This window comes from Brettanomyces bruxellensis, chromosome 7 (genome assembly GCF_011074885.1).
Source record: "Brettanomyces bruxellensis chromosome 7, complete sequence".
In the NCBI taxonomy this organism is placed as follows: domain Eukaryota; kingdom Fungi; phylum Ascomycota; class Pichiomycetes; order Pichiales; family Pichiaceae; genus Brettanomyces; species Brettanomyces bruxellensis.
Window position 1 is genome coordinate 100,093 of NC_054688.1, and position 13,146 is coordinate 113,238.

General features: G+C 40.5%; 7 protein-coding genes across 7 annotated transcripts; 3 read left to right on the forward strand and 4 right to left on the reverse strand.

The window, feature by feature from the left end:
* Positions 1–79: 79 nt before the first annotated feature.
* On the forward strand, positions 80–514 carry BRETT_004572 (uncharacterized protein; the record flags this gene model as incomplete). The annotated part of the gene is made up of 1 exon (XM_041283066.1): positions 80–514. The coding sequence occupies one exon, from the start codon at positions 80–82 to the stop codon at positions 512–514; it is 435 nt and encodes a 144-aa protein (XP_041136418.1).
* A 169-nt stretch (positions 515–683) lies between these two features.
* BRETT_004573 (uncharacterized protein) lies at positions 684–1,508 on the reverse strand (the record flags this gene model as incomplete). The annotated part of the gene is made up of 1 exon (XM_041283067.1): positions 684–1,508. One exon carries the CDS (start codon positions 1,506–1,508, stop codon positions 684–686), a length of 825 nt encoding a protein of 274 aa, XP_041136419.1.
* A 383-nt stretch (positions 1,509–1,891) lies between these two features.
* BRETT_004574 (uncharacterized protein) lies at positions 1,892–3,058 on the forward strand (the record flags this gene model as incomplete). Its single annotated transcript, XM_041283068.1, has 1 exon — positions 1,892–3,058. One exon carries the CDS (start codon positions 1,892–1,894, stop codon positions 3,056–3,058), a length of 1,167 nt encoding a protein of 388 aa, XP_041136420.1.
* A 205-nt stretch (positions 3,059–3,263) lies between these two features.
* BRETT_004575 (uncharacterized protein) lies at positions 3,264–5,102 on the reverse strand (the record flags this gene model as incomplete). Its single annotated transcript, XM_041283069.1, has 1 exon — positions 3,264–5,102. One exon carries the CDS (start codon positions 5,100–5,102, stop codon positions 3,264–3,266), a length of 1,839 nt encoding a protein of 612 aa, XP_041136421.1.
* Positions 5,103–5,758: 656 nt separating this feature from the next.
* On the reverse strand, positions 5,759–8,209 carry BRETT_004576 (uncharacterized protein; the record flags this gene model as incomplete). Its single annotated transcript, XM_041283070.1, has 1 exon — positions 5,759–8,209. The coding sequence occupies one exon, from the start codon at positions 8,207–8,209 to the stop codon at positions 5,759–5,761; it is 2,451 nt and encodes an 816-aa protein (XP_041136422.1).
* Positions 8,210–8,869: 660 nt separating this feature from the next.
* BRETT_004577 (uncharacterized protein) lies at positions 8,870–10,840 on the forward strand (the record flags this gene model as incomplete). Its single annotated transcript, XM_041283071.1, has 1 exon — positions 8,870–10,840. One exon carries the CDS (start codon positions 8,870–8,872, stop codon positions 10,838–10,840), a length of 1,971 nt encoding a protein of 656 aa, XP_041136423.1.
* Positions 10,841–10,949: 109 nt separating this feature from the next.
* On the reverse strand, positions 10,950–12,626 carry BRETT_004578 (uncharacterized protein; the record flags this gene model as incomplete). The annotated part of the gene is made up of 1 exon (XM_041283072.1): positions 10,950–12,626. One exon carries the CDS (start codon positions 12,624–12,626, stop codon positions 10,950–10,952), a length of 1,677 nt encoding a protein of 558 aa, XP_041136424.1.
* Between the last annotated feature and the right edge of the window lie 520 nt (positions 12,627–13,146).

Genomic DNA, 13,146 nt, shown 5'->3' on the forward strand with positions numbered 1-13,146 from the left:
CAACCTATTGGGTCCTTTTAAAAGTTATTATCCAAAAGCATATTACTTAGTTGTCGCTAGCAGCTTGTAAAAATACAATATGAAGACATCGGCAGTGTTGAACTTTAGAAATACGGCACTGGCAAGCCTTCGAAGACCTTGGAAAACATATAGAGACGGCACATTGTTTTATGGTAGTAGCAAAACGGGTAATAAGAGGCTTCCATTAACAGGAAAGCAGGGAAATAAGAATTTCTACAAAGGTACCAGATCATCAGGTATAGGTCATCTAAACAAGCGAGGCAAATACAAAATTAACTACGATAAGGTGAGAACATTTGTCGTTCCAGAGACACTAGATGAATGTGTTTTGAAACCTCTAGTTAGTAAGAATGTGCCAATTCCAAAAGATTCCTTCAAGGGATACAAACTAGGTGCTGTTGACGGGAAACTATATTTGGACAAAGTGAAGGAATTCGTTGAAACGGGTGAAGTGAAGTTCCCTATTTCGGAAACGTATGTGGAGAGAGGTTAGGGGTATCAGGGATGCAGATAGACCATGTATATATAGAGAAGCTTAAGATAAATGGATTACGTGCAATTGGAACAATTCCATTTTTACATATATCTAATGTACTATACAGGAATTCACAAGCAGTGCCGCTTTATTACGTAGAAAAGAATGTAACTTTTGCCAATATAGCTTAGGCATCTTTCATCTCCACATCCTCATTATTTTCCCTGTCTAAGATGTCGCTGATTTTGCTTCGTCTAAAGGTGTTTTTGGCTGTTCCATCAGAAATATCAGCTTGTGAAGCGTTTAAATTCTCCTGGCTGTCAGAATGCGAATCTGGATGCTGGTCCTTTGGTAAAATGGGTGGATACTTTTCTCCAGATCTAGTCTCAACTAATGGCGGAAGAACTGCGGTCTGACGGACCTGGATTTCCGGCACAGATGCTATTTGTGGCTGAATAGGAGGAAGTGATCTTTGTGTTTGTTGTACTGTTGGATTGACCTGGGGTTGAGCAGATGAAACCCGTTCTAACAAAGCTTGCTGATCAGGCCGCAACTTCACTTTCTTCTCCGAGAGCAACTCCTTTAGTGGAACAGTCTTTGGAACGAGATCCTTTAAAAAAAGCATACTTTCAGCTGAGCTGACCACATCATGAAAATCCGCGTACTGGATTTTCTTTCTCTTCTTGGATCTGGCAATGGATGCTGCCTGGCTTGTGAAAGACTTCACAAACAACTCCGCTGCTACTCCTAGCAAGTAATTTGCAGACTCTGTAGATGAGATGTGCTCAGGATCAAGTTTTACAATTTTCTTGATACGGGACATCGGTAAAGTTAGCATTCCCTCCAGGTCATCCTCATCCTCACCATTTTGGTTGTTGTGCCCATCATCATCTGATGTTGTTTGTGAAGCTGCTTCCGTTTCTTGCAACAATCCGTTTGGTTTCGCTTCTAAAGCTTTTTTAGCCGCCTGCGGGTTCTGTGTAGTTTCCTCCAGAAGTTGGAGGTTTTTCATGGCGAATCAATCTCTATTATGTATACACAACGGAATATATCGAAAGTGGGTACCACCGATATAGGATATATTATGGAAACACGAAGTGAGATCGATTTGGATGAAAAGTATAGATCCACTAGTACGTGATTGCGTGGAAAGAAAATAAAAAAAAACATGAAAAAAAAAGTTCGCGAGGAATTAAAGCCAGGCGGGTTCATTGCCGGATAAAGCGTAGTTGTGATGGAAATGAAAAAAAGTCCGTTCACCTTCACTTCGACATCTGACGCGTTTCAATTTCATTGCTTTTGAGACTGAACACAACACTGTAGCAATTGTAGCGATTATTTTATTGCTACTGCAACAAATTAGGTGCTGGAAACAAGGAAACAGCTCAATAAGCAATGCCGTCGGGATTGGATCTTTTAATGGCCCGTAAGGAGCCGAAAGCTGAGGCAATTCAAACCAAGGAGCAGATGTCAGAAAGAATGCCTTGGGTGGAAAAATACAGACCTAAGAACTTGGATGAGGTGAGCTCTCAGAAAACAACGGTGCAGATCTTGAAGAAGAATCTAGAAACAGCTAACTTGCCTCATATGCTTTTCTATGGTCCCCCCGGTACAGGTAAAACTTCGACTATTCTTGCAATGGCCAAACAATTATATGGACCTCGTCTTTTCAAGACCCGTGTGCTAGAATTGAACGCTTCTGATGAACGTGGAATTAGTATCGTGAGAGAGCGGATTAAGGGATTCGCACGGTTGACCGTTTCCAGGCCTTCGCAGGAAGACAAGGCAAATTATCCTTGCCCTCCTTATAAGATGATTATATTAGATGAGGCAGACTCGATGACCGGAGATGCACAGTCTGCACTAAGACGAACGATGGAGACATACTCGGGAATAACGAGATTTTGCCTAATTTGCAACTACGTGACTCGAATTATTGATCCGTTGGCTTCTCGATGCTCGAAGTTTAGATTTAAGTCTTTAGATGAAGGCAGTGCGCTTACCAGGCTTGAGTATATATGTGGCAAGGAATCGATTGATGTGGATACAAACATTTTGAAAGAGATCCTCAGGATTAGTGAGGGCGATCTCAGACGTGCTATAAACTATTTACAGAGTGTTAGCCGGCTCCTTTCCACCAATTCAGATGGGCATAGTGCGAAAGATGCAGACAATGATGTAGAGATGTTGGACGCTGGTCCAGACTCACGTCAGTCAAAAAGAGAGCAAGTACGTGAAATGTTTGGCTTCATGCCCCTTGGCACACTTTCGGAGTTTGTAGGTCTACTTGAGAAAAAGAACTTGAACAAGATTTTCGAGTTCATTTTCGACAAAATCAGCAAGGAAGGTTATAACGGCTCAATTCTAATTGAGTCTCTTCATGACAAACTTTTGCTAGGGTCCACATCAGATGAGGAGACAGACCTCAGTCTACGTCTTTCGAACAACCAGAAAAATGCGATCTCAAAGGTTCTTTTCGACACAGATTGCCGTTTGACGGAGGGATGTGACGAAGGAATACAAATCCTCAACTGCGCGGTAAAGATCTCCAGAATTCTATAATACAGTATATAGTATGTGATAATATAAATACGGTAGATACGAAACTTTGAATATTTCTCTCTTTCAAGCTGCTTACAGCTAAGCTGAAACTCACTTTCGGTGCATTTATTCCATCACTACGTAACCTGGGAACTAAGCACTGCAATTTCATTAGTGCTGTACGCTGTACAGCACACTCTGCATTGCTTACTTAGACTCAACCTGCTCATTGTGGCTGTGCTTTTCCGTACTGGTTTCTATACAGCATTTGAACATTTCTCTGCTGCTGTTGCTGTTGCTGCTGTTGCTGCTGCTGCTGTTGATGTTGTTGATGCTGCTGATGCTGCAATTGTTGTTGTTGTAATTGCTGTTGTAATTGCTGCTGTTGCTGCTGCTGTTGCTGCTGCTGAATTGGAGGCCCTGCCATCATAAATGGAAGCCGTCCACCAGGAAAAGCGGCCTGCATCCCCGGAGGAACAACACCAGCCTGATTTGGAGGAACAAAGCCGTTTGAAAGCGGAAAATTGCCGCCCATGGCTGGTCCCATAGGAATTTGTCCCTGGGGTGGAAACTGGCCAGCAGGAAATTGTGGCATGTAGCCAAAAGGTGGTAGTGGAGGCATCTGGCCAGAAAATGGAGGCACCATCCTTACTGGCTGGCTTTGGGAAGGAGTGCCGTTAGGAGGGACATTGCCTATTTGAGGCATGCTGTTTCCAACGGGTGGCGGAGCGTTGCCCATTGGTGGTAACATGGCAGCTGCGGAGGATGTAGAATTTGCAGAAGGTGAAGGTTTGGCCGAGTTTGCAGCAGAATTGGCCACAGAAGGTGGTGAGGAGACAGATGGCGAAGAAGCAGAAGTCACACTTTCTTTATTTGACTTGGCAAGCAAAGATTGTAGGAAAAGTGAGTCTTTCTTAACGGGCTGAGGCGTATTTGGAAGTGCTTGGTTGTTGTTAAAGGCCACATTAACGCCGTTACCATTATCAATTCCCGAACCCGCCGGATCTGGCCCGGAGGCCCGAAGAACCGACAGGAGCTTTGAAGATCCAACCGGATCGGCAGAAATAACACCCAGGTTTGCCGTAACACTCTTTTTCTGGTTGTCCGGGATGCCGTTGGCCTCTTCGTGGCTGAAAAACATCGAAAACTTCGATGATCTGCTCTTCGAAGGGTCTTCTGGAGCCAAAGAGGCAATACCTTCACTCTTCTCATTCTCTACAGGGGTCATATTGAGAGGTATGGATGCAAACTCGTCGTCCACAGAGTTACCAGATCCATTTTTATCGGAATAACTAGAACCTCCGGCACCTCTTTGACTCATAAGTGCCTCATACTCCTCCATATCATTCTGGGGAACTTCCTCTCCGTTTCTCCTGAAAGTTTCAATTCTCATCTTGAGCCTCCAAAGCTCGAAATCACGAATTGAGTGTGGTCCACCCTTTTCCTCCTCATCCCTGCTGATTATCTCATCCTCCATTTTGATCGCACCATCAACAATAGGGTCCGACTCTCTGTGATGGTGATGGTAGTGCTCACCATCATTGCCATACCTGCGGCTGCCACCGTTACTGCTGTTGCTGTTTTTGCTGCTGTATCCATTAATATTATTCCGTCTGTCTCTGCGACCAGATCCATTATTGCCTCTCCGAGGACCATTTTTCCTCCCCCCGCCTCTTCTTCCAAATCCACCGTTATTGTAATCTTGCCTGTTCTTCCCCTGGGGGAATGAACGTATGTCCAGCCTGTAAAACTCCTTTGGGGGCAGTGAAAGATGCGAAATATCACAGAGTGGCGAATTTTCAAGCAATTTCAAGAATCCCACCGTGTATATATGCCCTTTTACCGCAGAAGACCTCTGTGAATCCAACTCAGGGTCATCTAGATCACTGCTGATTAGTGCGTGGGGGCTTTCTAGGCTGGTCGAAACATGTTGTGCCTGATCATATGTGTTATTTGCATTGGGAACATTTTCTGAATTGTTCGATCTTTTCGAATGTTGCTGTCGTTCCTTCTCTGCCCTTGCTGCAGCTTCTGCCAGAAGCCTTGTTATCAAGTTGTCAGTCATAATAATATGTGAGTCTTGCTTTCCTCTCTCTCCCGGTGTTGAAAATTATCGTATGAGAAAAAAATGCTTGATTGAAATGTTTCCGGTATGAAAATGTGTGTCACTTTTCTAATAGATGTTGGTATCCTAAAGGAAATACTGTTGATATGCTGTTGAATTGCTGAATTAACTATATTAACAAAAAAAAAAGCGAAAACAGATGAAGTGTAGAAAAGAGGGCACTTGGATGATTCCTGGACGGTCTGTGCTTTCTGATCATCGTGAATGTTTTTTTTACCAAATAGTAACTATGCCCATATGTGCCCAGGTTAAAACCGAGAACTGGGGGTAAAAAAAAAAGTCAGAGTTTATCGAAGACCAAAAATTTTTGGGCGATTTAGAGAATTCTGCCAGAAAAGTCCTTTTAATGCCCACAAAAAAGTTGAGAAAAAAGAAGAAAAAACAAACGGCCGACAGATCCTTACAGTGGGATTTTTGGGCAAACATGTGAACATTTGTATTGACCTTCAAGGAAAATGCTTTATGTATTCTCATTTTGTATACATACACTTCAAATCATGTTACTGAAGTTACACATAATTTACAAATTTGTGTGAGTGAAAACCCATTCTATTGAAATCGTTTTATCTAATCATTTAATTTCGATTTGACTCTCTCTAATTCCTAATGACCTGATCGACCGATCTCACTGGTCGATCGTCCTCTAATTGGACGGTTCTCCACAACATATTTTCTTCCATGGCTTTATCATTGTACTCCTTGTAAATCTTGGATAGATAATAATACACTTCAGGCACAGTCGATGTATCATAATCTGTCCTCATTAGCTCAAGGTAATTTTTACATCTTCCAAGTGCTGCCATTCTGTCATGCTGGCCAACAAATACTTCATTTCCTGCTTCCGAAAGTGTCAATTTTGCCAGACCCATCACTGCCTCCAGATTTTTCTGATTGCGCAGTTCTAAAGATATTTCAAACTGTTGCAAAGCCAACTTCGGATCAGAATCAATCAGAAGCTCACCAGCTCTTGCATATGATTCACTGCTCTCTTTATACACATCTTCTGCCTCTTTAACACATCCTCTTGCATCGGATATTTGTCCACATTTCTCAAATAATTTAGACGCCCAAAGCCAAATATCATGCATAAGCTTTCGTTCAGAGGCATGATCAGTAACGTTTCTTTGTGTCTGCCGGCCTATGCTATTTTGCGTATTTCTCCTATTCGACGACCCCGATAATTTTCCAGGCAACGCATTTTTCGTACCTTTAATTAAGCTGAAAACACGTGATCTATGTCTTCTGATGCCATCTTCACGATATGATCCATTCTTGTCCAGCAAAACATCTTGCAGCGGATCTCTCAACGATGGCCTTTTAGAAGATACCGTGCGGACTAACGGCAAACCTTCAGTATTATCACCATCCTGAACTGCCGTTCTCCTCACACTTGATATGTCATCTGGCGGTTGAGTAGTGGATGAAACTCCCAATAGCCTTCTGGCAGCATCAAAAAGATCTTGTAGTGAATCCAAAGCCTCATAACAGCTTGAAGATGCCTCCACAAGTGAAATGAGAGTCATGTACATCTGGAGGATATCATATTTTTCGTCGAACGAGATTCCACCAATTGTTTGCTGCTCATTTAGCAAGCGTTCCTTCAATATACCATCCACAGTTTCCTTCGCTATCGAGTAAGGTTTATTCATAGTCTCATCCAGCGCTGAATATATAAGTGTAATCATATTGATATGCTGCAAAGAGTCCGGATGAAGTCGAAGTCCCTTCTTCAAGTTCTTCACAGACTCAGTGTAATCCATCTTTTTAGCCAGTAAAACTGCATAGCGGAAATAAAGTTGCGAAAATGCAGGATCATCAAGTGTAGGCTCTTTCGAAGCAAGCGCGGCAGCCTTCTCATAATATTTACAAGCTGTTTCTATTCTCCGCTGTAAGGAACCTTCTTGAAATGTGAACACTAAACACAATCGATCATAGATAAAGCCCAAACGATACCACACACCTGCCATATATTTTCTTAAAACCTTGTTATACAGGTCCTCAGAGTCACATAGATTTGAAATAAATTCCGATAGAACAGTCTTTAGTTCGGCAACCCACTGACAAACTAGCTCAAACACATCCCTTTGAGGGTCCTTCCACGTACTAGTTTCGTACTTAAGCACCGTCAAATATGTATCAATAACTGAAACCGGGTCCGGGCGGATATTTCCATGCTTCACCATATAATCATTTGTGTATGAGATGTAAGTCTTGAATATAGGGATAACCTCTTTGGGTCTACGACCAGCAATGGCACTCAAACAATAAAGCTTAAGCACAGGAATGCTGTGATAGGAAACCAACATGGCCCTTTTTGCAATCTCTGCTCCACCAAAATACCCGGCATAATTGATGCTTACGTATAGTGAAGCAATGGCAATCAAGTTTACCCTGTCGTTAGTTTCATCTGCCCGAGGAAACTTTAAATGTGATAGTTCTGAAACACAAAACTTCGTGTACATGGATCCTAGACGCCGAAGCACCTCTTTATTACTCTCAAAAGTTCTGAATGCAAATATGTATCTCAATGTCTGTCTGAAAAATGGATGCTCTTTCTGTGGATCTGACGATATTACACTTTCGATTTTTCCTTTGAATTCCTCTAAAGTCTTTGATTTGAGGCGGCTTTTGCAAAGATCACGCATAATCATCTCAATGCAATCCCATGCCATAATGTTGGACATGGCTGGGAACTCATTGATAAAAACCCACTTTTCAAATAATGGCGCTAAATCATGCTCTTCGAGTCTAAGCAAAATCAAACGAAGTAAAGCATAATATTCCATTCCTTTAACCGGCGCACGCATTGAGGATACAAAACGTTCCAACCCCTTCTTATTATTGAACCCATTCAAAACTCCAAGTGCCTGTCCAGAATAACTCAATCTTCTGGAAAATTTCCTCACTTCATCCTGAACGGAAGCTGCATTTATAAGGCTTTCATCTGAAATATCTTCCTTTTTAGCTTTTCGGGCAGCAGCAAACACATCAACACCATAAATTACCTGTTCTCTGACTCTTGAATCCAAATCCTCCAATGCCGTCATATTTTATTGGACCGTGACCTGATATGTACTGATTGAATTCGAAATGCTGGACGCTTGGAAAATGTTCAATATCTTGGGCCTACCTTCTTTCGGATTAAACTTCGTTTCGTTATTCCTCTTTTTTCAATCATCCAACGATATTTCATATTTTTTTTTAATTCCAGTATTTTTCCTCGGGTTGAAGCCGCTACGGAAAATCAAACTAGCTTGGAATAGCCTGATTTCCTTTTCTGTGAGATTTGGACCTTAAATAAAACAGTTAGGAAACATGCCATTATAAAGTTAAGGACCAAGTTTACTTTCCATATACAGAGATTAGGATAGAAATACTTCCTTTATTTTTATTCAATGTATTAACTTATATTCAGCATATTGCCTCGATCATTTATCTCCCGTTCCATCGGCGCATCCGTACACTACTTGTTTGGAAGTTGATTTTTGGCTCAAAATTCTACTTTCATTCTCAATGGCCAGTTATTCTAGTTATTCTTGACTTATCACATTAGAATGTTTTAATGTCCATAAACAAACACCAAAACGCTCAACTTTTAAAAAGCAACAGAGGCGTTAGGATAAAAGGGGTTGCTTGTTCATAGAGTTTTTTTGAAACAAAGTTTTATTCTTATATGTTGACAATTTTGACATAATTGAGAAATAAATATGACGGAACTGATGCAATCTATGGCAACAGATCTGAAGCCAAGAAATCGCGATTATAATACATTGCCAACATTCGCCAAGCGACGATTCAACAAGGAGTATCATATGGGGACAAATCAAGCATCAGATAGTGAAGATCACGTACTCTTATTAGACTCACCTGAAAAACCCTCAAGGAAAGGAACGTTACCACAATTTGTGCCAGAAGATCGCAGTTATGCAGATAGCCTACTAGAAAGTGCAATTAATGAGGCTAGACAACGTTCATTTTTGAAGGAGAAGCCCCGAAAAGTTTCTTCGTCCGGAAAAACCTTGTTTTCGAACCGTATAAACGGAATGTTTAGGTCGTTTACAAGTTCAATTGATAACACTGAAGCGGACATCAAGAACCAACTTTCACATAAAATACGTGTTTTCAGTGGTAAAAAGGATGCAGATATAGGGCCACAATCATCAGTGGGTGATTCGGATGCTGCATTTGTGAGTTTTGTGAAGCTTTTATGTATGGCGTTGCTTTGCTTGGGCAAAAAACTCTATGCATGGGGAATTTTCTTCCTTATAAGGGCTACAACATGGCTTCTATCATTAATAAATAAAGTTCCAACACCTAGCACAAATTCAGAGAGGGTGAGTGCCTGTAAAACGGATCCAAAACCTCCAGAAACTATACAGAATGCCAAGAATGATACAGATTTATCAGTATCCGATCTATGTCAGAGCACTCCAGTTAAGAAGCAGAAAAACTTGCCAAAAGTGAAACTCAATGATCGAAAAACTAGCAATATAACTGCATTTGCAAATGCTATAAGTGGGCAAGATCCGTTTATGATAAGTCCTTCCAAAGATCATAAAGACTACGGCACATTCTTTTACCATAATGAATCTCCTGCATCAAGAAATACCGGCAAAAAAGAAAACTCGTTAAAAAGCGTTACTGAATCGTTAAACTTTAACGATGAACAGTATTTACCAAAGTCTAATATATACCAGGATAAGAATGATCGGCAATTGAAACGAGCACAGGAAATTAAAAACAACTTATTGCATTTCTATAACATGCCCGCAGACAAGAACTGGTCAACAATTCAAACTCCAAGCTTCACAAGAAGTTCGGAGAGATTGAAGGATTTAGAGTGGATAAAGGACGATGATGTTGATTATTTACACAATTTGGAATCGACTGAACTCTTTAAAGAATATAAGAAGATCATGGAGGAGCGGTTGAATGTCCAGAGGATTTCAAGATTAAAAAAATTAAAGGAGAAAGCAAAGGTTAAGCCATTAAATGAGGACCAGCTTTCCATGGTCGAAAATTGGTGGGATGATGCTTATTCAAGCACGGCGATAATCAATAAATTCAATATAGGTATCACCTATAGGGATATGTTTACATTGTCGGATCGAAAATGGTTAAACGACAATGTAATTGACTTCTACATGTGCTTGATTAACGAAAGAGCCAAAAAAGATTCTTCGCTGCCGACAATGCATGTATTTTCGACATACTTCTTTACAACCCTATATAAGAGAGGCTATCAAGGAGTTAGAAAGTGGGCAAAACGGGCAAAAGTGGATGTAACGACAGTGGATTACGTGTTTGTTCCAATAAACATTCATTCATCCCACTGGGCCTTGGGACTTGTTAACAATAAAGAGCACGCATTTCAGTATTTTGATTCTTTGTTTGGCACTGGTGGCGATATTTTAGATAACTTGCAAAGCTACATGATTGAGGAAACAAAGAGATTGTACGGAGAATCTATGAACGGAATAGATTATTCAAGATACGAAGTTAATCCGGAGATGCCATGTCCAACACAGCAGAATGGCTTTGACTGTGGCGTCTTTACATGTACAATGGCCGAATACTTGTCTAGGAATATGCCTCTTCTATTTTCGCAGGAAGATATGCCTTTAATAAGACGGAGAATGGCATATGAAATAGGAACAGGAAAACTATTGCAACATTAATATACGTGATAGATAAACAGATACGTTATAATGTAACTAAGATATGACAAGGTTAAATCTTATCTGAAACAGTCGAATAAAAATATCTGTAGTAAAAAAATATGGGAAATCATTCGGTTGCAACTTTGTAGGTAAGCTCTCCAACATCTTGCTTATGCTCTTCTTTTGTCGATCCAGCCTCTTCTGACGTGCTTTTGGCAATATAGTCATCATCATCAAACATGGCAATCTTATAAGTTTTGAAGTCTTTCGTTTTGACACCTCTTTCAAACATAACATCAAGTTCTTCGAAGGTACGACCTTTCATTTCAGGAAGACGGAAGACACACCAAAAGGCCCAAATCAAACATAAGGATGCTGGAAGGAAAGCGGCTTTTCCTTTCCAATTGTCTTGAGCCGGACTTATCATGTAAGGATTAGCAACAGAGCATATGATACCGAGAATATAGTAGATGGATCTTCCAATAGCAAAAGTCCTATTTCTTAACCTTGCGGTTGGAACTTCTGTGGAAATAGCAAACGCTAATGGACCTATACTGCAATCATAAAAGAAACTTTGGGTCATTAATATAACAGCCGAAGCCCATTTAGGGCCATCCTTGGAGCTTGGAGCTAAGGCAAGGAAACCAACAATGAAGTAAATGAGAGATTGTCCAAACATTCCTGCTGTATATAACAATCTATGACCAGTCAAAGTAACCAAGAACCAAGAAGTGACATCACCAAAGAGAGCAATACCCTCACCAATAAAGGTAAACGAATATGATTTGATCTGACTGAAACCAACTTGCTCAAAGAAATAAGAGTTACCCACACCTCCAAAACTGTTCATTTGCTGGCACATCCAAGTCATGATACAAATTTCGGTTCTTCTCAAGTTTTTACCCTTGAAGCAGTCAAAATATGAAGAATTATTTTCATTATCACGGTTGAACATGTCACTGTGGACCATCATAGCAATTTCTTTCTCGATAACCTCATCAAGATCATCATCACTTCTAAGACGGCGGATATTCTTCTTTGCTTCTTCAATTTTGTCATTTCTAACTAACCACCAGGGAGATTCTGGAGCGAACCAAGTAATGAGAGCCAAAGGAATAGGCCAGCACCACTGAATGGCAAAAGGAATTCTGTACGACCACTGTGTATTGTTTTCAGCAAATCCCAGAAGAATTCCGGCCTTAATGGTGTGACCAATGGTAAATGTGAAGTTCACATACATTGTCAAATAGCCACGAAGAATAGCGGGGCACATTTCGGCTGCATAACCTGGAGCAAGACCTCCTAAAAGACCCCAAATAATTGTACATAAAAGTTCACCGGTAAACAAGACGCCGATTGAGGGAGCAAAGAAAACAATGAAAATGAAGGCGGTTGCAAAAACATAACACGGCATGATAACCTTCTTATAACCATAACGTTCAACAAGCCAACCATTAAGCATCAATCCGATAATCTCACCAACTGGGGAAGCCATATTTAATGCGGACTGCCATTTAGCTGGAACCTGATACTCTTTAATCTTAGGATACCATTGTCCATATTTCTTGGCAAAACTGTTATAACCATAAACTGAACTAATAAGAGAGTCATCATAAGCTTCCATAATAATGGCAAGAGAGATAGCCCAGGTCCAGAAGACAGCCTTCTTATTGGTTTTGAGGGCTTGCCACAAAGTCAACGAATGCTCATAATCCACACCCTCACGAGCATCGGTTGCAAGTTTCTGCTCTGTTTCATACTTTTTGTAAGGTTCAGAAGTAGGCGAGTTTTCAATTGTAGACATTTTGGCAATTGTTCAAGCTTTAAATACTTTGCTTTGCGAAACACACAAACTTGGAAACCAGCCTGTGTTTGTCAGAGCCTAATTTACAAGCAGAGGAGATATTGATATACTTTTATATGCTTTTGGTTTTAAGTTTTCAGCATCTTGATCCAATAACGAATATGAATTTTGATCCTACGATAGTATTTTACATAGGATGAAGGTTTATTCACAGTAGAGGGGCACGTGCAGTTAACTCAACCGGCGGAAAAGAGGAGGAAGTATGCATGTATACGCAATCAGGAAAGCAATTTCATATTTCACTATCTTATATTCATACATAAAAGAAATATAAGAGCTTCTCAACATAAACTACAGGGTAGGCGACCATATTATTGACTGATAAATATTACATTTAGTTAATAATAAAAAGGAAGCACGACAATGTGTTCAACACCAATATCATCGACAAATTATATTCTTCCGGAAATCGAGAGAAGCATGGTATGGAGGTGGAATAAAACGAACACAAAGAAAAAAT